This window comes from Paralichthys olivaceus, chromosome 20 (genome assembly GCF_024713975.1).
Source record: "Paralichthys olivaceus isolate ysfri-2021 chromosome 20, ASM2471397v2, whole genome shotgun sequence".
Taxonomy (NCBI): Eukaryota; Metazoa; Chordata; class Actinopteri; order Pleuronectiformes; family Paralichthyidae; genus Paralichthys; species Paralichthys olivaceus.
Window position 1 is genome coordinate 4846772 of NC_091112.1, and position 24452 is coordinate 4871223.

At 43.2% G+C, this 24452-nt stretch overlaps 1 protein-coding gene across 4 annotated transcripts in view; it reads left to right on the forward strand.

Annotated features, from left to right (window-relative positions):
• The window catches only part of samd12 (sterile alpha motif domain containing 12), an 84536-nt gene that overhangs the window by 21765 nt on the left and 38319 nt on the right, over positions 1-24452 (forward strand). For 2 of the 4 annotated variants that reach the window (XM_020103767.2, XM_020103764.2), the window contains exons 3-4: positions 3403-3532; positions 14245-14385. In XM_020103767.2, the coding sequence (XP_019959326.1) occupies positions 3403-3532; positions 14245-14385 (271 nt within the window). Of the gene's footprint in view, positions 1-3402; positions 3533-14244; positions 14386-15233; positions 15552-24452 lie in introns of those variants that run through there. The other 2 variants (XM_020103762.2, XM_020103760.2) reach the window with 2 other exon arrangements.

The following is a 24452-nucleotide window of genomic DNA, read 5'->3' on the forward strand; positions in this document are numbered from 1 at the left end:
TCAAAGGAACAATTGAATTTTATGTAGTTTTTTTTGTTTCTTGTTTGCATTCTCACACTAAATGAACTCTGTCCACTTCTTTTGTCTTGGGAAATATCCAAGGTTGAGGTTAAGTTTTGGTTATTCCCAAAACTCTGAAAAACTATGGAGTGTTTGCAGCCGGTGAAAATCTAAACACGGTGAATAATTGACAAAAAGTCTGCTGCTTTAGTTAACGTTTTTAATTGAGTGTAAAAAGCCGTTTGACCCGACAATCAGCTCCAACGATCTCCGAGCCAAAATGAAAACCACGACCCGGCGGGGGGGGTGGTGGTGGTGTTGTACTTCTCCTTAGAAACGACTGCTGCTGCACACAGCTCCGCCTGCCAAGTTCACACACTCTGACACATGGTGTTTGTCTCTCTGACGCTTTCCAGTGCTTTTCACTCCCAGCTCCTCTTTTTTTTGTATTCCAGCACCAGCGTTATTGCCTCTTGATTAATTCAGCCGAGTACATTCATATTGGATCTTTAAGCGCTTATCAGTATAAGAACGATTACATGCCTCATTATGTATGTAATAGTTTTCCACTGTGGTCGTTAATGTGTTGGATGTTTATTTCAGACTCTGGTGCGTGTTGCTGTCGTCCGTGCGCCCCCTCCCCACCCCCTAAGGCTTCATTCTTTGTCTTTAATTTTTTGAGGTTGTCCTTGCTCGGTTGCCAAGGTAACGTTGAGAATACGGCGAGCTGTACGGGGCTTTCAGATATCAATTAAAGCCAAGGACAACGCCGCACACATGTTGGCTCATGTGGAAAATGATTTGTTTGTGTGTGGCCGTGTGTGTGTGTGTGTACATTGCATTCATGCAGTGTAGGTGCTTGAGTGCCTGGGCTGCACATGTGGCCTTGTGTGTGTGTGTGTGTGTGAGCCTGCTCCCAGATGTATTCCACTTAGAAATAAAGGAGGCTTCTTCTCTCACCCCGCCGCTGTCACTCAAATCTCTAATTGGCCCGGAGTATATCTGGAACGCAGCTCTTTGAGCAGGATTGTTCTCCCGTTTCCTCCCCTCTGCTGTTTTCGCTCCACCCTCTCTGGCTCCGCAGCCAGGCAGGAAGGCACCAGATCACCTATTGCACCAGGAACACAGCTACAGGCTAATTCAGCGCAGAATGTAAAACACAGACGTCCATTGACTCACAAATGTGGTTTGTGGAAAATTAGAGAGTCTCTCGTGTCAAACTCTGCTGCCTCCACTCTTGGAGCTGTATTTTTTGATTCCTCCACCTCATCTGTCAGTCGCGCCATCATTCACACTCACCTCTCTGCAGCAGACACTCCTCTCGCCCTCCTCTCCCTCCCTCTGTTCCTGCACTCTTTCCCTACCCTGGCCCTCACTCTCTCTTTTGTCGCCTCGGGCTCCTAGTCGGGGTTAATTAGCATTGAGTGGAGCTGTGTTTAATGGTTAATGTGGTCTCTTCCTGTGATACCGCTCCCACCGCTCCTTGCAGATTCAGCATCTATCTGCACAGGCTGCCAAGCAATCACATTAAGACCGGTGGCCTCGCCTCGCCTCGCCTGCTAGCTTTGGCTGTCTGTCACTTCGCCTACCTGCAGGGGACTCTAGACCATATGCCCAAACAAGCATGTACGTCTCCCACAGTTTCTCATTCTCACTAGAATGCTGGATATAGAGTGAGTGGGAAGGAGTCACAGAGAAGGAGGGAGTGAGGTAGTACCTTTATAATAAGAAACAGGTGAGATGTATAGAGAGAGTGTGAGATGAAAGTTACAATATGTTGGGGGGAGGGAGGGAGAAAGACAATGTGATAGATCTTTCAGGGACAGGGGAAGATTGAATATGGGCGAGAGTTGTGTGATGGGGTGAGGAGCAATGAGGCAGAGCAGAGGAAACGCTGCCGTGTACCTGATACTGCAAGAGGAGAGCAGCGCTTCCATTGCTATGCCACGCCACACTGCAGCGGGAGAGCAGGCTGAAGTGGAGGGGGGGTGTGGATGTGAAATTTTAATCACCTCTCTCTCTCTGTGTGTGTTTGTAATTTTAGTCGCCCCTCAATCAAAATCAAAAGCGTTACCAGCACTTTCAAGAGCGACCCTTTGGCAGGCGGCTGCTCAGCGACCTGCTGTCCAAGTGTTTAAACTGGAACGGCATCTTGCAACCAGAGAGCAGAGCAGTACAGATGTGTATATGTACTATGTGTATATACTTTATGTATGTACAGTTAGATACTAACAGAACCATATTTTTCTAACCCCCGGTGGCCGAGCAATTCTTGGATCATTGTATAAGCGTCTATCATTGACTGTGTATAAAGAAATAAAGCCCAAGATATCCTGCATATGCATTTGGAGCCACAGTCAAAGTTCGACCAATCACGAGTCTCACTCACCTGTCAATCATGAGGTTTTACCTTGTGTTTATAGCATCAAATAAGTAAAAACCAACACAAACATCAGTGGGACTTTTTGTTTGGTGCATATCCTATAACTAACATGGAGGAGGCAGGGTTTATTTTAGTTGTCCCCTGACTCTTCATCTTGTGCCACCATGAGGTTGAAATCTGTAGTTTTGAGGGACTCTCTCTCTCTCTTCTCTTTTTGCATCTTCTATCGTCGTCAAAGTTTTGCAAAGACGTCATTTCAGGTTTTCATGTTTTGTTGATCTAGGAATTAAATGATTGCAAAACAACATCAGTTGGTGTTGGTTCTGAGAAATCTGCCAATTACAGGATTACGCTGCAACAGGAAGACCTCGCTGATGCACTTCTCAGGCCTTAAGGATGTTTACAATGTAATTTAGTGAGAAAAACAGAATGTAAACAACATCAGACTTATTTATATTTAAAGCTTCCCATGACACTTTAATGCCGGGAAGATTCTTTGCAGATTAAACCCTCATCGTCCAAACAAACTTAAAAAACTGGGCCAAATCTACTCTTCCATCGCAACAAACATATTGTTCACATCTTCTGAGCCGCCTGGTCCGGCTCATTTTCTTCTTCTGTACTTTTTTCTTTCGTTTAAAAGTCTTTGTCTTTCAATCAGTAGTTTTGAGAACATGCCTTGTAAATAAGAAAATGGATCAAGGTTTAAATTTTACCTTTAACTACATGACGACCGATCAATTGATCCGTACAAGTGCAGCATATTGTCTCTTTATTGACTGTCCTGGAGTTATTATCATTAACACACAACTGAGATTAAAACTTTATTGATCCTGGAGAGTAAATGTCGCACAGCAGCAAGTAAATATTATATACAACAAATCTGATGGAAGCCCAAGCCCCATAAAGGTGTCACATGGTTTCACTATGGCCAATCAGTGGAAAAGACATGTTAACTGGCAGCTTCTCAGTCAGTTAAAAAAACATTTTGTAAATCGCGTTGTTTGTCTGTTTTACAGCCAGGGTACGTGAAGCTGTCCAAGCCCGTTGCCCTGTGGACCCAACAGGACGTGTGCAAATGGCTGAAGAAACATTGTCCCAATCAGCACCAGATCTACAGCGACTCCTTCAAACAACACGACATCACAGGTACGTCTCGGCTCCGGCACGTAACTGCAGCTGTACACCGGGTGTCGAGGAGGATTAGCATCATGTGCTGTAGAACTTTTGGATTTACGAAACAACCGGAGCTGCAGTGATGCAACCTGACACAAAATGACATTACAGTAGCTGCTGATTAGGAGTGACTGTCAGCCCCCCAGAGAGAAATGTCTATAAAATGTCAGAGTGAGGATACACCTCTAAAATTATATAAAAAAAATATAAATGTCTCAGGATGAGAAAGAAGGAGCCGTGGACATGGAAGATGACTGTCTGATTCTGAAAGCAGCTTGAGGTTCAGTATCTACGTATTAATCAGGTTCTGTAATTTCCTTTTCACACGAGTTTAGAAAAATTCACAACTTTCGCAGACATATTTTTTCAGGAGTAAAAAAATAGATCATCTCCTTCATCCAACTCAACCATTTATTCTCATCTTGATCTCATTCGTAACATCCCAGGTGCACTCTGCTCCCACCGCCACCTGCAGTCCTGCCACCCGGCCTTCCCGTCTGTCCATCCCCTCCCACTGTCGGCATTACCACTTGCAACAGTCGCCACGTCAATCACTCCCCTAACGAGGCTCCTCAAGGTCACCTCGACACTGCTTTCCGCATAGCAACAGACGACCATTAATTGCCGTGCACTCAGTCTCTCAGTGCACGACTGATCGTATTAATATGTTTATTTGTCGCTGTCGAGGACCTCCTCGACTCACTGACTGGCTGGCGGGATAAATCTCTCGGCGGTCATGACGAGTGGCGTAATGACTCGCGCTCCCGTTTTACCCTTTGATGCATTTCGACTGTTATACGTTTGCGCGGCGGGTTTGGAGATTTAACATCGTCTGTTTAATGGTGTGAAAATATGAATCTCGCTGCTCTGCAGTTCAACTCGGACATATTACTCATCTGCAGCATCGGGTCCAGAAGATAATCCACAGTTCATTGCATGTTTGGTGAACCTCTGCTCCACTGTGGATGTGTTTTCAAGTAGAGGCACTTCGGGAAAGTTTTATTTAGTTTTTCTTCTCATTTGAGTTGCAGTGCAAGTTTTTGTTTCTTTGGCTTTTATATTAAAAATAAATTGCTTGAGGGAATAATCTAGATTAAACATATTTTAGATTTTATGATGTCGTTAAACAGCGCGGGATCATAGGACTTGTTCCATAATCTCCTTGGATTGCTTGGTTCCCTGTGTGTTTGCACTTTACTGGGAGAGCAATGATAAAGAACAGAGGAAGGTAAAAACAGCTAAGTGACTAATTGGCTAAAAAGGTAATGTGGATACGATTCAATTAAAGGCGACCAAAATGAAACTTCCTGTTACGTTGAATAAAACTGTGGATTTCTCTGGGTTTGAACATTGTTAGAAACGTTTTGGAAAATGTTTTTAACAATGTTGATTTAGTTGTTTTTAAAAAACAATGATTAAGTTGTTACATATTATATCTTTAAAATACAAGCTAAGTATTCACAGAGGCCACGCACCGCTAACGAGTCTCCTCCTATTGTATCCATGCAGAGTTTGTTATCTCATGAAAGAGAAATCATGTCAGGTGCAGTCATCCAGTCATTCCTGAGGTAGAATTTCTCAAGAGATTTACATCTAATTAACTCAAATGAATCTAACTTTAAGATTAAATCCCTCAGTGTTGCTGACAAGCCTAATGCATTCACTTAAAGTCTGTAAATAAATTATATTTTCTCTTATTAGTCTTTCTGTAATTAAAACATTAAAACTTGCCTTCCTAATGATGTATTAACTTAATGACCTGTGTTTGTTATTGAGTCGTAATGATTTTTACAGCGTCCTGCAGGAGAGGAAAGGGTTAACTAAATATGCATGCACATACTGTGCTCGCACATGCTTTCCTACTGGCACAATTAGTAGATAATAACATGCGCAAAAAAAACTGCAAGTAATTCAGTTTGTCTTCACATCGAGCGTTAATTAACAGAACCCAATTAAAAGAGGCCAAGCCACACCAATTTGGCTCACAAGGCAATTTGCATCCCAATCAATCTTAAATATTATGCAGATTTTTTTTCTGTTCCCGCGGCCTATTAGACTAAACAAGGGGGGAAACAAACGATGAATGGATTATTGTTGTGGAAAACAAGTGTGTAGACAAACAAACCAGGACGAATACATGCAGACGTGCATCTAAGAATATTTATTTGTGCAGCATGCTTATCATACACCAGCAGTGACCCTCGAACATCAGAAATGCATCCGTACCTTCGCGTCTACATATGTGTCTGATCTTTTGTTTCCTAGCATTGGACGTTCCAGACTTTGACGGCTTCGACTGTATTTTCTGTCCACAACAGACTCCTCAACCCTCTTTTCAGCTGCCAGCGGTGCTCAATCTCACTTGTCTTGGCAACGTAGTCATCCCTTCATAAAGTAGCAAATAGTCTCTATTCCAGATCGTAATTCAAACAGGCATTTGTGTCCTCCCTCCTCTGACATAAAACAGTGGCGAGGGGAAAAAGCGTTTTACTGCATATCAGGGAGAGCGCAACATTTTAACGTTGAATGACTTCAGTATGCAGCAGCTGCCTCCCTGCAAGGCCCCTGTAACCTCGGCCAAAGAAATCAATGTTTCTCATCCTCTCTGCTGCCAAGAAACCCTGTCCTCCTCTCAGTCCTCACCTCCCAACCCCAACAGAGTCTGCACCAAATTTCACTTCAACACTCAGTTGTCATTAAAAATGCATTAAAGCATATTAAGGCATAATAAGATATTAGTCCCTAATCTGTCGTAATTACAAGGACAAAGCTCTTTTTGGTAAGAGAACAGCTTTAAACTCCCACTTTCTGACACCTGAGATGTTATCGGCAAAAAAAGGTGCGATGATGTAGGTCGTCAAAAGCAGGAAGGTAGTAAAATGAAGAAAAGGGTGAGTCGTGATTAAGTTATACTTTCTGTCAGATAAGACCATTACATCACAGTGTTGAAATCCAGAGTCTCTGAAAACTCACAAAGGCAGAATTAGATGCAGCTGTAGAGTTTGGCTGCAGAGAAGTGAGGGGGGTTGAAGTTTGAATCTCTTTGTCTCCAGCTGGAGTTGTGTTGTGTTTCTTTGTGGCAGTCTGCGCCGCTTTAGGGATCTTCATCTGTCATTTGATTGACTTCACAACAAGTCAATATATCCGGAGGGGGGGCCCTGTGCCACCTCTGGCCACCCTTCGGCTTCGCCCCTGGCTGCCTCATTTGCAGATAGGTTTGATTAAAATAAACAGACGGCAGAGCAGTGTGAATTCAGCGCTTCCTGTTTCCCGTGACTGCATTCAGAAACACAGAGTAAACCAGGTTCTGCAGCTACATTAACAGATGTCTCGTGAAAGCCTCACATACGGATCATCTTTAGGAGCTCAAAAGACAGAAATAAGGTGTTTTAATATAACAATAACGTTGAAATCAAATGATTCTCTATAGGCAAGTGTTATTGTAGCTGTGTGAAAATAGATGTATGTGTAACGATGGAACTGGGACCGAAAACGTTTCTCCATCCACCAACTGTTTTCTCTCTCTCAGGAAAACTCAGACGAATGAATAACCGGCCTCATAATATCCACTGATGTATGGTGTCATAATGCCTTATCCTGAATAATTAATAGCCTGTAATATTAGCAGTTTAATGAAGAGTCTCCAGAAGCTCCCACTTTATCAATTCACTTCTTCTAAAGGTCTGTGTTCAACTCCCTCCGTCTCCGGATCCATCATCTCTCCACTTTAAAATAACGGCGGCCTGTGCAGCGACTGGACGTGATCTCCTCGTCCACTGGACGGTCTCACGCTGGGAACAAAATGTATATTTGATGAGCCGCAGAAAAGGGCGAAAGGTGACGGCTGTTATTTTCAAAACCAGACCAGGACAAAGAGAAACAGGCCTAAACAGTTCTTGAGTGATGAGGCAATGAATTCTGCAGGCACCAGACTGCTGTCATAAAATTGCTGCTGTGTAATAGAGGAAGAGGCGTCGGATAAACGAGACAAAGGGACTAACATGGCCTCGAATCAACTCTCGGGCCACTAAACGGCTCCGCTGGCGCCCATTGTTTTGTGTTAATTTCCAAAAGAGAAATTTGAGCAGCTCGATGGTGATGAGCTGTTCGGGGGACAATTTCATCCACAGACAGAGGGAATCGTGCTTAATGACGCCATTGGCAAGGTGATTATATAGCAATGTGTAATATAAAATTAACTACTGTTCTTCCAATTAGCTGTTTAAAAATGACGTCCTTGTTTTTTCCATGTGGAGAGTTTGGAAATTAATCTTCAGAGTGTGAAAGGCAGAGAGGGTAGAGCTGTTACACAAAGACGTAAAGTTGTGACTCTTTGTAAAGTAAACAAAGTCACAGCGTGGCGGCTGCAGGAGGCAGAGTGAGTCGTCCGCTAACCAGAAGGTCGCTGGCTCAATCCGCGGCTCCTCCATTCAGCTTGGACGAGACACGTTCTCGGCCCACGTCCCATCCTTCCTCTAACTTTCGTAAATATTTGTTTGGTAGTTTTTTTTGCTGACAAACCAACAAACAAGACAAGGCCGTTTTATTTGAGGTAGATTCAAGGTGCTGTGCAGGGACATAGAGTCACAATTAAAAGAAATCAATTTAAAATCTGAAAGCAGAAAATTAAAACAATTTCCAAGCAAATTAAAAGAGACAAAAGGGTGGATGTACTTAATGAACCCAAACTGGGAAATTCTTGAACTCTTGGGAAAAAAAAAAATCGACTTTTTTTTAATTCAGGTTAATTTATTAAAGACAATCCTCTCGTACAGTGTTGAACAGGTCTCACCAGTCTTTGACGACTTTATCACCAGCACCTACTAAGAAGGAAAAGCTCTGACCAGGCCGACCCTCAGTGAAGCCCATAGTCTTGTGTGCATATTATTTTTCTTTGCAGCTGCTTCTGTTTCCTTCTGCACGACTCTAATCTTTACAAATGACATTCAGAGCTCGAGCAGCATTGTTCGTCAAACCTAAGCAAAGGCTGAGATTGATGACTTATTATGGGGACAACAGGCAATATGTTTGAAATCAATATCATGTATGTGAAATATGACTTAAGCTATGTAACATGGCAAAGCCTCAGGGGTTGCAAGATGTAGACCTATGCTTAGCGTGGGTATTTTAAAGGCGAAGCTTTTATTCGTATATTGTCTTTCAAACGCAGAGTGTTTTACATATAAATAAAAACAGTTCATCATTTAAAGACAAAGTATAAAGAGAAATGAAATGTATTAAGAATAAAATGGAAATCCCATCAATCAAGCCACACAGGAGAATAGCAGTTTTATGCAGGATTTTCCTAGAAAACAATCTCATCCAAAAGTAATGCAGAAGTAAATCCCCCTTAATCATCACTTGCCCACTAGAAGTGTATTTATCTGCAGAGACTGGCCCTCTGCCTGGGATTTTCTTTTTTCTTTCTCTTCGGGATGTTTGTGGGCTTCCAGAAAATAACATTTTCTAACATCTGTGACTCTTCTCCCTCTCTTATTTCCTTTCTGGCTTGCTCTCTCCTCACTTAGTGGAGGAAGAGGGGCCAATTTATCGGTGCGTTTACAAACAGCAACCAACAAATCCTGCGTTCTATAAACTTCCACCATCACAACTTCTGGGTTGTGTAGGGGGCGCTAGCGAGGTAGAGAGCTGCAACCAACTGTGACGTCACCCATCGGTGTGTGAGATTGAAACTTACAAATATGTTTAAATGTTTTTAAATCAAGAAGAGTTTCTCATAGACTTCTGTAGAAACGACCAGTGGAGTCGCCCTCTGCTGATCATTCCAGAGAATACAGGCAATTCTACTTTACCTTCCCTCTCAGGACCTGGATCTATTTTTATGTACATCCTATAATTGCATTCAGCTTTTGTACTGGGGGGTTTAACAGGAAGTAGATGGGCTCTGATAAACCTTTGATTCATTGCTGGGTGTTTCAATCACAACTTGACTTATCCAAAGATTTAAATCATATCAACCGTGTGTATTAAATCATAGTGATTTCTTCCACATGACAAGATATTAACTTTCTGACGTCGCAGTCAGTCGACCTTCCATAATAAACCATGGTCGTTAACCTCAGAGCAGCTAGTTAGCTCCACAGTAAACCTCGGTCAGTGAGCCGTCTACAGGTTGTCGGCTGTGGCTGACCAACAGAGGCGCGGTATAATGATCGGCACACTGAAATAGATCAGCAGTGGTGAAATCAGCATGAGGCTGCTGCTGCGGCGACGAGTGGAGAGTTGAGGCTTATTATCTGTGTGGGTGTGTATGTGCGTTTCTCTCCCGGACGAGCTTCATTACTCACACTGAACCCTGTTCTTTCTCCGGGATCATAACCGCCCTCCTCCCGCAGTAAGGAATGGCATTAGCATTGCATCACAGGTGCCGGGCGGCGGCAGTAGCCTTTTAAGCCGCAGGGCTACAAGCAACTCAGTGACTGGGACAATCAGCCACCATTTACTTTAAGGAGTTCAAGCTGTGCCGCATCACAGTGAAGACCAGTGAAGGATCGGCCCTGTGTTTTGTCATCGCCAGCAAACTGCATCCAAGGCTGTTATCCTGCTTTTCTTCTTGAGGGGGGGGATCCTCTTGCACATGACAGCGAGAAGTACACTGACTAAATCCAGCCGTCAACACTCGCATCACTTGTTGTCCCGTGTTTGACAGAGTGTGATACAGGTTCAGTTTGCCAAACGCAGCTCGGTGACATTCATCCCCAGAGGCAACGCATACAGGCCCACAGCCGCACTGGAAGCCTGAGAAATATGTGTGACTGGTATCAAGAATTTACCTGAGGAGAAATACATTAATGCACCGTGCAGCCGGCTTCCCAGCATAGCTGCCAAAACACGTCAGGGCCGAAGTCGGAGGTCAGAGGAGGGTTAATTCTCCGACTCCTTCCTGCCCCACGCAGCCATAAGTAGCATAGCATTCCAGCACCACCTGCACAATGAAGCGAATTCCTGCACGATCTGTGTCTGTGTGTGTACCATGATGTCAGACGGTCTGCATGCTATATGTGTGTGTGTGTGTGCGTGCGTGTGTGTGCGTGCATACAGTTGCGGTTTAAGCTCCCATTCATCAAAGCCGTGGTTGACTGTGCCAGGCTATTGCTGCAGATTAATCGGCCTCAGCTCAACACCGCTGCTCACCCACCGCTCATTAATCTACTTCCCAGGGACGGATGTGTTTGTGCGTACATCATGGTGTTTACGTAAAGCTTGTGTGTATAACACGTGTGCTCATATTTGGTTTTGTGTGTAAAACTGCATTTGGTACAAGCTACGGGTAACTGGAGGAATCTCAGACGTGTGAAGCAGAGAAGGATTCCGAGTACAGTGGAAGCAGGAGCAGCTCGTCTCTAACCATCTTACAGAAAGAGGGGGAGAAATTATTTACCTCATTCCAGGAGGGCTGATAAGCATGGTAGCTCTCTGAATAGGTAAGTGAGAGTGGAGGAGCGGTGAGATAGGGGAGAGAGGGAAGGAGGGAAGGAGCGTAAATGTACAGAATATAAACAGGTATGTAGTGTAGGTTTGATAAAATACAAAAATAAACATATGAATACTGTAAGTGACCATGTGGCCCTTCGCTGGATCATAGTCGGTTCACAGCAAACAAACTCAGCACAGTTTAAAAAAAGAATATGCAGCGACACACATGCAGACAATATTTTCACGGTTTCACCTTTTCCTGAATCATTCACTGTAGATTTGGAGAGCCATGGCACGTCTCAGGCCTGTAGGGGATCGACTGCAATGCCCTCATTAAGTTCCCTGCAGCTGAGCGAGCAGTGGGACTTCACGTCGCAGTGGGAGAGTGTCATATATATGTCTTGGGTCAAGAGTTAAGGATTTTCTGCCACGTCTTCTTTTTGTCATTTTGCGTTGATCTGCCAAATGACGCCACGCTCCATCACAGCAACGCAGCTGTGTAGAATTAATCAGGCGGCAAAACCAGCCTGACATTGTCTGGACTGTTGACTACACACACTCCCTTCTTTGGCTACATCTTTTGCCCATTGACTTTTTTTTTTCTCAGTGTCAGATGTTCAAGCATCTCACCCTCACATTTATTTCCTCTTGACCAATTTCCTCTTCCTCCCCTTCCTCCCCTTCCTCCTCCTCCTCCTCCTCTCCTCGAGGCCATGCTACACTGCTCACTGGATTAATTGTGGTTTGAAATATTCCCAGCTGAGATTGTCGGTGGGTCTGCTGATGCCAGTCACTCAGAACTGCAGGGCAAAGACAGTGAAAGCTTGGACTGCTTACAGAAGCCGCTCTACCCTGCTGATGCTGCGTCGCCGAGCAGAAGGAGCAGAGCGTTGGCACCCACCGCCGAGAACTGGCAGTTTGCTCAGAGTCACCGAGCTCCTCGTATTCCAGGCATCCGCAAGAACTCCACCTGCCCACGTTTCCATGCTTACAAGTTTGTTAGAAGACGACAGATTTACTTCAATCTCAATAGAAACTTTAGTAAGTCAAACAATGTTAAAGCCTTTCAACGATCAATTCTGAAATGTAACTGGAAGGTTTCATGGACCCTGGGTTCTGGAGTCGAACATGTATACTAAACAACAAGCCCACGTACCTTTGTTTATTATATTTACTTATTTAAGACATCTCTCCATTTGCAATATTCAGCATCTGCATGTTATTCCGAGAACCTGCTGAGTCATCAGCAGCTCCTGTGCTCGTAGTGTTGTGTACTTCCAGCATTATGCAAACAGAAGGTTGAGTTGTGACATCAGCAAATAAAACAGGAATCCATGATGTGAATCTTGTCTCAGAGTAATTTAACCCGAGAAGTCACAAAGGACATGAACACCAAGGTTTTACATACGCTGTAGTAATGATGTGTTACACAGGTGTAAATAGAAAATGACACTTTACGTTACTCAGCAGTAAAACACATCTTCAACCTGGGCTTTATCTTTATAAATGTGGATGTGTAAATCAATCGTACTGACAAAAACCTTTGGAATCAGTCCAGTAAACTCCCCCATTTATATACATTGGGCCCATTAACCAAATTTTCATTTTATGTATAAGTGTTGTTGCTGTTAACTGTGATTTCAAGCTCAGACTCCACCGGGTGTCATAGGTTCCATCTCTGGAGACTTTAGCACATTCTGGTTTTTAATAAAGTTAAAATAAAATAAAAAATAATTTGAAGCCATAGTGTGTCATAAACCTGAGCGATGATCTGTTTGTCTCCTGGTTATGGAGCCATGTTGCTCCTCTTGTATGTCCCATTATTTAAGACAGACATCACTGAAGCAGAGACACGGTGAACCTCTGTTTCCATGCCGATCCTTCTTTGGTTACACGGCGAGGTGCCAGGCGATGGTTGCTCAATATTTATAGACTCATAACGGCATATTTTATGTCGTTTTTTTCTTCTGTCAATTTGTACGTCTCCCTCTTCTGCCCAACTATCCGCCCTCTGCCCCGCCTTTGATTCATTAGTCCACTTTCTCGTTCCACCTCGCTAATCTTTGTCTCTCCATCTTCCCGTTTAATATGCTCCCCTCACTTCTGAGCTTTTATGACTCCACTTAGCTCCCCAGTGTTTATGTACAGTAATGGGTACTCTGAGCGCCATTTTGCTTCTTAACCACGTTTGGCGTTTTAGCCCCATCTGGCCGCGGCTTCTTTCTTTAAGACAGAAGAAAAGTGTTCGAACACAGACGATGTTATATAAAACTTAACGGTACTTAGCTTTTCCAACTGCTACCTTTTGTGCTGCGGTGGTAATGTGGGGCTCAGAACGTCTCAACGAGCTGAAATAGATCGTCCGTACAAGTCAAGAGATGTGAAATGATCAAGTCTGCCCTTTCTCTCTGTTGTTGTTGTGAAAAATCTGCATTGAAGAGGAGCAAGTTCAGCCGTTTAATGCTTGGGAATTCAACTTGTCTCTAATCAATGAGGATCATATTTGCTTCTGTCAGTGATCTGACCGTACACAGACTGGACTGATCTTTATCCCGCCTGTCAGCCAATCGGAGACGGTTTCCGCCACCGGGGCAAAAGAGCAAAGGGAGCTGTCGGGGTCCAACCTAATGCAGAGTAATTACTCTGAATAATCATCCTATCTGCTTACCATCCCACGATACAAAGGCACTCATAACGAGCGTTAATAATTACACCACACTCCACTCGCGTTTTATCAGCAGCCCAAATCCTCCTCATAGAAACTGATTGAATGATTAAATTATGGATTTTTTTACAAGGATTTGTAATTAAGGAAAGAGCTGTGAGGGAATTTGCTCAAGGGATCCGCAGCAATGATATTCATGTGGAACGTGCTGTGTTTCAGAACAGTCCAGTTCCGCTGAGCTAAATAGAAATTTCAGACACATCGGTGATCACGTGACGCGACTCATAAAACTTTGATTTTATGTCACAAACAATGTTGCAGCCTTGAAGAGCTGCAGAATTTCACTCTTGATGATTTATGCAGCAGTAATCTTGTGACCACATTTTGTTTGTGTGCGTTTCCTCAATCTGCTCCTCCGCTGACATGAATGCTTTATCTTTTAGAGTGTCTCCAGCAGTGCAGACAGAATCCACACACTGCCTTCTGTCTCCTTCTGTCCCTTAACCTTCCGGCTACAGCCACACTGCGACATTTTAGTTTTAAAATGCATCTCTGCATTGTGTGTTTTTTTTCCCCCCCACAGGGCGGGCTCTGATGAGATTGACGGACAGAAAGCTGGAAAGAATGGGCATCATGCAGGAAGCCCAGAGGCAGCACATCCTGCAGCAGGTCCTGCAGCTGCGAGTCCGGGAGGAAGTCAGGACACTTCAACTTCTCACACAAGGTAGATTCTTCAGCCAAGAAACTCGCTGCAGCATAAATGACACTGACTTTACAGCCGACACATTTCACACACCGAGCAAATGATCTGCTCACACCAGCGTCGCAACACTCCAGGTTTTTTCCGAGCACGTGCTGTATCTGCATCCCTCCTGGGTAAAGATTATTCACAAGGAGACTGACATCTCACATTCTGATAAATATTCAAATCATTTACTGTGCAGAATTTATGCACACGCCATCTGTAGCCATGGCAATCACTGCATGTTTTAAAGCCCGCAGGAAGTGATGAATCATAAACGATTATGCAACAATAAGAGTCATGTACAAAATTGTCTTTTTGGAAATCGTTCCGTGTAAAGTGATCTTAATATTACGACTTCTCAAACCACTGCTCAAGAAAACAATACGTGCAAATATTATGCAGTGTTGGACTCTGAGAAATTAAAATCATTGACTGTTAGCATTAAGGGGAGAGCTAGAGGCTATCATACCTTATTTACTCTCTTGAACCATCACATTTTCTAACATCCTCTGTCCGAGTAAAAGCTGTTCCACAACAGAAGGATGTTTTGGGTAAACCCATTTTGGATATTTCCATCCATCTGTCTTTTCTCCCTCGTCTTTTCTCGTCCATTACAACAATGCTTGGGATGAAATATTATATGATATTTGTATCTTAATTATAATTTATTAGAAACCCGATATAACAACTACAACAATACGATGATAATATCTCTTCTCACTTCGCACAAGGCATCATCTTGTTTTATAACAATATCCAAGCGCTGTTATTTTCCATCCTCACCCCGTGATTCTCAGCTTCCCTCGTCTCTTTCTCTGCGATCCTAGCAGCCGCCCTCCTCCATCAGCGCCACCATCAGCTCTCTGCATCACCTCCACCACCACCACCACCACCCGTCTGCCCACAGACTCTCAAACACGGCTTTGCCGGAGGGGCCGAAATACAAATTCTAGGAATTTTTGTCCCCACTTGAAATTCTTGGAAAACAGGTGGGGTGTAATAAAGAAGCTTTTATCCCCACTGCTGGTCCCCGAGCAAGTGGAGAATGGAGTGTGTAAGGGAGAAAGTTTAGCTGAGTGATGACACTTTGCTCAGGGCGACTCTCAGCCTCCCATCCCTCTTCCTCCTTGTGTTTTTGCCACATCCTCTCCTCTCCTCTCCTCTCCTCTCCTCTCCTCTCCTCTCTTCTCTTCTCTTTTTCTCCATATTGATGATATGGGAAACGACAGCCCACCACCATCAGCAGCGACAGGCCACTGGCCTCAGCAGGACGCAGCCTATTACTGGAGCCCGCCTGGGTCCTCAGGGAGGACGGACAGAGGGACAGAAAAGACTGAAATAGGGTTGATGTAGGGAATGTACAAATGGATAAAAGAGGTTGAATAGATGAGAAGAAACAACTTCTTTTTATTATAATTTTTTTGGATTGAAAGCACATGGTTCATATGTATTAAATCAGATTTAATACGGGAGGGAATAAAATTACCATAAGAGAAGTTGGGGTTTTATAGAAATATAAAAATTGTCATTTGATATTGATAGTTTCATGCATTATCATATCTGTTTTTAATTTCCTGTATCTTCCAGCTACAGTATCTCTCGAAGTAAAGCATGTGGTGGAATGGTGAGAAACAGAAAAGGAGGAGAAGGAAGCAGAAGTATTTTAAGTCTCCTTAGCTGATGCTTCTGGACATGCTTTTGGCAGAGAGAGAAAATATTGCACGCAGAAGAGACGGCAGAGTATTTCTAGGCCCTGGACGCACTTCCTCAAGCTGTTAGCTATAGGCGGATACAGCTGTAGGAGGCCAAGCCAGAGAGGAGAGACGGAGAGAGAGAGAGAAACGAAGGGAAAAGGTGTCGTGGATGAGATGATGAATAAAAGAGGATGGTGAGAAGAGTGGGGGGAGTGGAGGGATGAGGTGTAGGTGACAAGAAGGTAGGATGAGAACAGAAGAGGAGAAGAGGAGGTGGCGATGAGACAGAGGGAGAGGGAGGGTGAGGAGTGTGAGAGAGGGAAGGAGGTGAGAAAAGGAAACCCTCCTCCGTCGGATGGAAGACAAATACTGCTCTGTATTCTCCATCAGGCCGCCTCCTTTGACTCCCGTCTCGTTCCATCTCTGTTGACTGTAAACAGCGAGTCCCCGCCCTCTGACGCCCCTGTGGAAGAGAGGGATGGGGGGGAGGCGGGTGGTGTAATTATTTTCCTCCCGTGGCCAAGCAACCTTAAAGGTTAATCACTGTCCATCCAGCTAATTCTGTCCCGGGTACGCCGCAGTAATCACAACACCTCTGCTCTCTCTACCTTGTTCGCTCTGTCCTCTGCAACGTTTCTCTTTATAGATAGTGGGTGTCTCTTTATCTCTCTTTGTCCCTCTCTCTCTATAACCTAGGTCTATAAAAAGAGCCTGCGTCCTTTCACTTTGCAGGATGCACCAGGCGTTTATTAGAGACTGTCTGGCCATATGTATGTAAGTTTATCATAATATAAAATGACATCTAACTATTTTCTGATTTGAATCTTGGCTTTTTTAAGATTTGCAATATATATACAAATATATCTATATTTACACAACCACACATTCTCTTAGATAAAATGCTCTTATTTACAAAAATCTAAAATCTGTTCAGATATGAAAGCAAGATCTGCACATAGAAAGAAAACCAGTATAATTGAGTTTTCTGAAGTTTCGTGAGGTGATTTAAACTTAATAGAGATTCAGTTTGAACAGCAACTCCTGTCTCATCAATTCAGTGTTTTTCTTGTTAATGTCTCTCGCTGAGACCGACGTGCTCGTTGCTCGGTTTATATTTAGCTCTAATATGTGTATCCATAGAAACGATGAAGATCTTTCTGCACCTGAGACAAAATACATAGAGGGCAGGGTGACAAGCGAGATCTCTCCTGCTTAATGACTTCCCATTAACCCCCCCGACAGCTTAAAAAAGTCTGATTGTGAGACTATTGAAAACAGCGAATGAGAATGTTGTAATTAATGTATTTGTAGATGATGGCACTTAAAACCACAGCCTCTAGAAACGGCCCCGAAAGTCTTTGAATTAACTGTGATACAAAAGATTGGAAGACGTCGCATTTCTCCTCTTCTGCCCCCCCCCACCCCCAAAAAAACTTCTGTATTCAATTTCATGCTTAAAACCATTTCAGAATTTTCAATAACAGCCCTTTGCCAGTAAATATGCTATTACTGGCTTGTGAAATCATCACTCTTAAAAGAAACTTGAATTACACAGCTGACGGAGCTCGATGAAAGTGGTTTTCTGACTGCACGGTGCTAATCTGTGGATGTGGACACAGGCTGGCTGCCGATGCTTCATTTGCTGCAGCAGAGTCTGGTTCAACAAAGAAGATGAAGACAACTTTGTGGGAAATTAGACAGAGATTCTTCACAGGATCACTTTCCTTTTCATTTGTGCTGATTGTCCAGAATTATAAATTGCGTTGTAAGTTGTTGAGAAGTTTATTTGCTTCCGTATTTTGGGTGGTTTAACGAGATTCTTCTCGTGGAAATATTTCCAGCTTGTCGCTGAATACAGATGTTGTATTAGAGCCTCTTGAAAGGAACTAATCTGAGGTTTTGAGAATGAAGTCTTAATTTCAGGCTGTGTTGTCGTGTAGCGGGAAAATCAAAAGATCAGCCTGTCTCCTGCGTTTAAAGACGGAACGTGGAGTATCTTGTTAAATTACACTCTAGGGTGTCAATACTTAATATTTTGTCTTATCATTAACACATCATCATAAGTATCAAAACTTTCTATTCCAAGGAAAGAACCACATGGACTTGGAGAAAATTCTAGTGGAGGAGGGAATGTTTGGTGTTTCCTGGTCCCTCCATAAACAGTGAGATTGAATCAACTCAGTCGAGCGCAGGTTCTCCTTGGTTACTAATTTTTATGTCTCATCGCTGGTGACAGCTTCTCAATTACAATTTTATTTTCAAGTCTTTAAATGTTTAATCCTCTATACGTCCCTGATACTCGTCATACAAGGGTGAAAAAGCTCCGTGAATTTGAATGAAGGAAGCTTTCCTGTCGTGCTTTAGTGGACCTTGGTTCCTTTGCTCCGGGGCACCTTAATGAATTCTTCGCTCCATAGAGGAAATCTCCTCAGTCAGAGATCTTCGCAGAACAGGATGTCCTCCTGTATATTTCCCATGGTTTTTAACTAGTTCAGCATTGCTGACGTGATGATTTTGAGTGACTAGAGGCAACAACAAAAACCTCAGAGAGACAGTTTTTACTCAAGTCAAACTTTGAATCAAACTTTATTATTATTATTAGTATTTTCCTTGATAGGAGACATTGGTCTTATGTTCTCTGATTGTACTGACTGGTAAAACTTGGTTATGGTTAAACTTTTATAATATTCACTCTGGTATAGCCGGGGTGTTTAGTGAAGAAAATTCATGAGTGGATTGAAGGTCTTTACCCTAAAGTCTCTCTTGAATGTGTTCACTTTGAAGACTCGAGGGGCTCGGGGTGACTGCTGCCCTTCCTCTAGGCTGTTCAGTGAATCCGATCTTTCGCTGGAGTGTGTTGGGAGCTGAGAGCTCTCATTATCCGAGCTCTCTTCTCAGGATGCTGCCCTCTCTGGAGGCACTTCCTCCTTAAGCCTCCCTTGACTCCAACTACCCGCCCTCCCCTCAGTCCCCTTCCTTTCTTCGTGTCCCTCACTTTTTCTTGCTGCGAGCAAAGGTCAAATTAATTCTTTTTCATAATTTCCTGTCAGTGAGATTCCTCCCTCGGAGACTCCATCTGTGGCTCGGAGGCTGAAAGATGTGGTTAAGGTGAAGACAGAGTGAATACCTCTGTCCGACAAACTGAACAGGGCTTTCTCCTTATTCAGTTTAACGTGTGTGGTAATATCATACTTAATAAAGTGTGCCACAATTTCATCTATACCCCTCTCAGGATATGAATACCGTGTGGAGGCTTCAGGTGACTCTGCACATTAGGAACTAATATGGCTCATGCTCACAAAGGAAATGTCATTTAGGAGCAAATGGCTTCACTGCTGGGATGACACATCGGGTCTAACCTTGCTCATTAACGCTACAGGTCTCTGTGGGCCTGAAAGCCTAAACGCACACATGCACAATATAGCGACACACCTCCAAGGGTAATACTATTGTGAAATACATGAGAGTAATTAGATCACTGCTTCTGAAAGCAAAAGCTCTTTTCATTAAGGCATGAATTGAAACTGGCCTCGGTAATGAAGGTAGAGCGGACGCCCCATTGCTGCTTTTCATTCAGTCAGTCAATGGAGTCCAAAAAGAATCAGCCCTCCACCCCACCAAATAAAACAAAAAAACATTTTATAACCTCGAGCGATAATTCTCCTTGACATGCAGTGAAGACTTCCCGCTCAGGGCCCCCAATTACAGACTTTTCGCCTCACTCCAAACGCTTCACTCTAGTCTGCCGGTGTCGGCCATTTTCTTTATTCTGCGGGAAAAAGAGCAGAGAGGGAGTTAAGCGGCGTCAAGGTTATAGGCGAAGCGCAATTCATCTAGTTTCACCCAGAGAGAAGCAAAGGATGCACGAATAGAACAATCTCTCATTTTTAGGAGGCGAGAGCCAGGACGCAGACGAGTATGAACGAGCACGTGTGGATCTCGTGATGAAGCCAAAAGAGAGCGAATTCTCAAAACAATGTCAGAAAATGGATAGAGTGAAAAAGGAAAGAACTGAAGAGGGATGATCAAGAAAGATGGAAATTAATGGAGAAGGTGCACAGGTGGGATAGCCTGAGGCACGGCACTGGCACTCAAGTCATACATGACATGGTGTCTGTGTGTGTGTGTGCGTGTGTGTGTTGTGTGTGTGTGTGTGTGTGTTCTGGCCTGTGACCCATTGCAAAAGAAAACAGATTACTTTGACAGGTCCACTGACATCATGCAAGATGTTCTGCTCTTTTGCCAGGGTCTCCGGAGAGTCCTTGGCTACCAGATGTCCAGAAGGGCTTTGAAACATTACTGTAGCTCGCGCCCTATAATGTGACGGCTGCAGAGGGAAATTGGCAGAGAGCTTAGCCATCAATACACTATTTGTATAGACGTGATCTTGCACCGCAGAGGCCAAATCTCTGCAGAGTCTGACTGCCGACAGCCATGTAAACTTAATGGAGTTCATGATGCTCTCAGAAGTGAACTCTGTAAATGGTACGATGGTGTGGAATCACAAGCTGAACTCCATATAACAAAAATGACCTCGATGGTCGATGAAACCCAAACGCTCAATAGTTTTGCTCTTTTATGCCTTTTTAAACCAGAAGCGGTGGGTTAGGTTTCACTGCACAGAGCCGCATTCATTAGTTTATAGTGAAATGAGAAGCCATTAAAAAGTCATTGTATCACTCGCCCGGCAGCGCGGCTGGTTCCACTCAGTCTGCTGCCGTCTCCAGCCTCCCTGACCACCTCCGGACATCCAGGAGCCCAGACAGCGTGGACAGACCAGACTCCTGAGCACACGCCTTCAGCTTCCCAGCACTCGCTCATGAGCTTACCAACCTGGATCAATAGCCATCGGACACTTACTGTACTCTGAGACGAGCCATTACCCCATAAAAATGCCCGAGCACTAGCTGCAGATTTACTCTACGTACGTGTAATGGAGAAGAGAAAAATTGCTCTCAAGAAGTTGTTTTGCTGGCTCCTCTTGGCCAGGGCAACCATTATGCATATTTTGATTTAACATGGTGGTACATCAGTTAGTGTATTGTCTGATCAGTCACCACATTGTGGTATTGTGTGACTGCTCCTTCTTTTACGTGAGAAAGCAGAGGCACAGTGGTGTTGTATTTAGGCTGATGCATGAATCAGGCTTCAGTTATAGATTGCACAAAAATAACATTTGTGCAACTCCAACACGAGTAAGAAACACGATCTTCAAGTTCACTCTCAGTTTTCTGTAATATCCACTGACCATCGACTGTGTTTGAATTTGATTGCCCCCTGGTGGCTAGCTACAGTAAAGACTATAAACCCCAACTCCTCCATGTTAACAGATGGGAAATGGGCCAAACTACAAAGTCAATATGTTAAATACATTTTCTCAAAGTAGGTTTTGTTTTGATGAGTTATCTGATGCTGATGACGAACCTTTCTCCAAATGTGTTTGTATTCAGGATTTTTTATCTTTCTCGATAGTGTGGAGAAGCTGTGTCCATCTTTATATACAGTCTATGTATTCAACAAGCATATCAAATACGCAGCAGCTGAAAAATCTCTAATTGAACGCACTGGTTTTAGTTCTGTAGTTTTTCACACTTCAGCTCCAACAGACATGATGGACACATCTTTTTTATTCCCTCGCATGTTGTTGTGTGTTTATACGAACATCAAGCAGACGTAATCAATCCAGGAGTAGGAGTGGCAAACATAAAAAAAACATTTATTCCCAGAATAACATCACGACACGCGGCTTCGTACTGTAGATGCATAAAGACGAGCATAAAGAAGTGCAGAAGAAAGGTGTTGAGTAAGAAGAGGGATACCAAGGACATTTTGAGGGAAATGGGGTGCAACGAGTAGCTACATAAAAGGAAATGATGTATATTACACCAGCCAGGGATCATGGTTTGTGTATTGAGGATTTATGGCAGCGTACTTTGCAACAGCGCGGCACCACACCTGATCATCCATTATTATTCTAACATCTCTCACTTTGGGGGCAGGCATGATTGATGGGGAGCCGTTAATGACTTTGGGTTGAAATTGTTATTACCACAAAAATGAGACAGGGTATTTAAAAAGGTGGCGTTTGCAATTGGCCATTGTCTGAAAAGAGAAATCACGGATGTCAACGGATTACTGTGAATATTCCAGATTTATTGTGTCTTTCTTTGAGGCTGTCGAGTGTATTTCTGTACAGCGTCTGTAGCTTTACTTGTTTCTATTTGGTTACGTTATAACTCAAACTGCTCATTACTGTTGTACCTGCTTCTATTCTAATTATTGTGATTGTGTTCTTGTACAGTCTAATGGACCTCCACTCCCACAATCCCACATGGCAATGACTGTAAAATGCAATTTGGAACAAAAATCAAAATCAAGTCTTGCATAAGAAACAGTGATCAGCCGAGCCCACATCAGTTGTAATTGGTGCCATTAGTCTTTTTATGCTTGATTACCTGCCAAAATGTCAGCTTGTTGAATTTTCCTTTCTTTTTTTTACCCAAACTATCAGTAATTAAAAGTGATTGTCTACTTCTCCCTGTGACAAGTGGAAGAGTTGAAAACTTGAAACATTTTTTTTTTTTTTGCTTTTAATTAGTAGTAAAAGTTCTGGAAAGTTTTTATATGTGAAGGTAGTGACTCTGTTACGCACAGATTAATGATTCTGCTTCTGCTGACCCTGCATGTTAGCATTGTCATCATGAGCTTATTAGCATGTTCATGGCGTGTTCCTAGCATCTATATATATAGATATGAGTAAAAATAGTTTTTGACTTTACAGGTTGTGATTATATAGATTAGTGCAAAGTGCCTGCTTGTAGCATTAGGATAAATCATTAATTAACCCCATGATAGCTCATTTTTAAAGACAAATAAAGCTCATTTCCAACTCTGTATTTCTCTTCTGGGACTCCACTAAAGTAACTTTGCATAATTCACAGTCAGAATCTGTCTTTATTCATCTCAAACCGCCTCCACGAAAAATGCCAACTGAAGTGGAAAACGCCTGCTGCCAGCAAATATCAACGCTAACATCATTATGTCGCCAAACAACGGGACTGCAAACCTGCACCGTCAGTTATTTGTATGCCGGAGGAAATTATTTGTTTGCTTGAGGTTATTAAATGCCTATAATTTTCCTCAAGTAGACTGTTATGGGAGAACGAGCTGTGATTGGAGCAGTTGGAACTCAGCATCCAGAGCAGTAATTATTTTATACACGTCATTCTCAAGGCTTTCGCCATGTAAAATATGGACGTCCAAAACTCTAAATATATAAATATATATGGCGGGAAATAAGAAGAAGTATAATAGGTCCCCTTTAATATAACTTTAATCCCCAAACGTATTTGAAACGGCATTGGTTTAAGCTTCGGATTTTAAACAGAATTAATTGTAACCGAGCTTTGCTTTTTTATCCGCACCACCACCACAGGACCTCAAGCTTCAGAGGCTTTTTAACTTTTATTTTAATTACTTAATAAATATTTAGAGGCAAGGGTTGCCGGAGGGATGAAATATAAATTAGGCTTTTTTTCTTGTAAATAGCTCATGATATAATTCTCTGCACAATTTCTTTCCTCTGTGTTGATGATACTTGATTCGTGAGTGTGATACTTAATGCATAAGCCCGTGCATGTGTATAGGTAGGTGTTGTACGTTTGTGTGGATTTGAAGCATGTGCTGTAAGTACAGAATAATAACTGTAAATGACATACATTTGTACACAACCAGCGTCTTCCTGCTAAGCTCCCTCCAGAGCGCGGAGAGCGTTGGCTTTTATCTTTCCCATGCCTGTTCCGTTTTATGTGCGTGCTACAGCAGAGGAGTTTGGGGCTGAACTTGCCCTCCATTAAAGATTTAGCTTGTTCACAGAGGGGAGTTATTAGAGGCAGGGGCCCCTGCTCCTCAGGAAGAAGTTTCACATCAGGACCAGTTTGTTGCATTGTCAGAAGATTAAAGCCAGTTTGTTGAAAGGTCTTTTTGTTATTCCACATGATTGATCTTTTTCCCACCAACCCCACCACTACCAACTCCCCCCCCCCCCCCGCACCACTCTTTCATATGCCAGCTATGGATGCCAGGCTCCTCGTCTCTCCTTCCCTCTCCTGAGTTTCTTTTATCTATTTGGATGTCAATCTTTCATGTCTTTTATTGTCTCTCCACTTTTTTTTTTGTCCTTCTCGTCCTCCCACGTCCCTGTTTCAATATTAGGAGAGTGCGGGGCACTTTTCGTCAGCAGCCACTCGAGGGTCTGTGCTTTCTTTAAGCTGGTTTTTCACTTTCATGTTTACTTTATTCCCTTCATCTTTTTCCTCTCCTTCTCTTTGTCATTGTGTCCCTCTAAATATA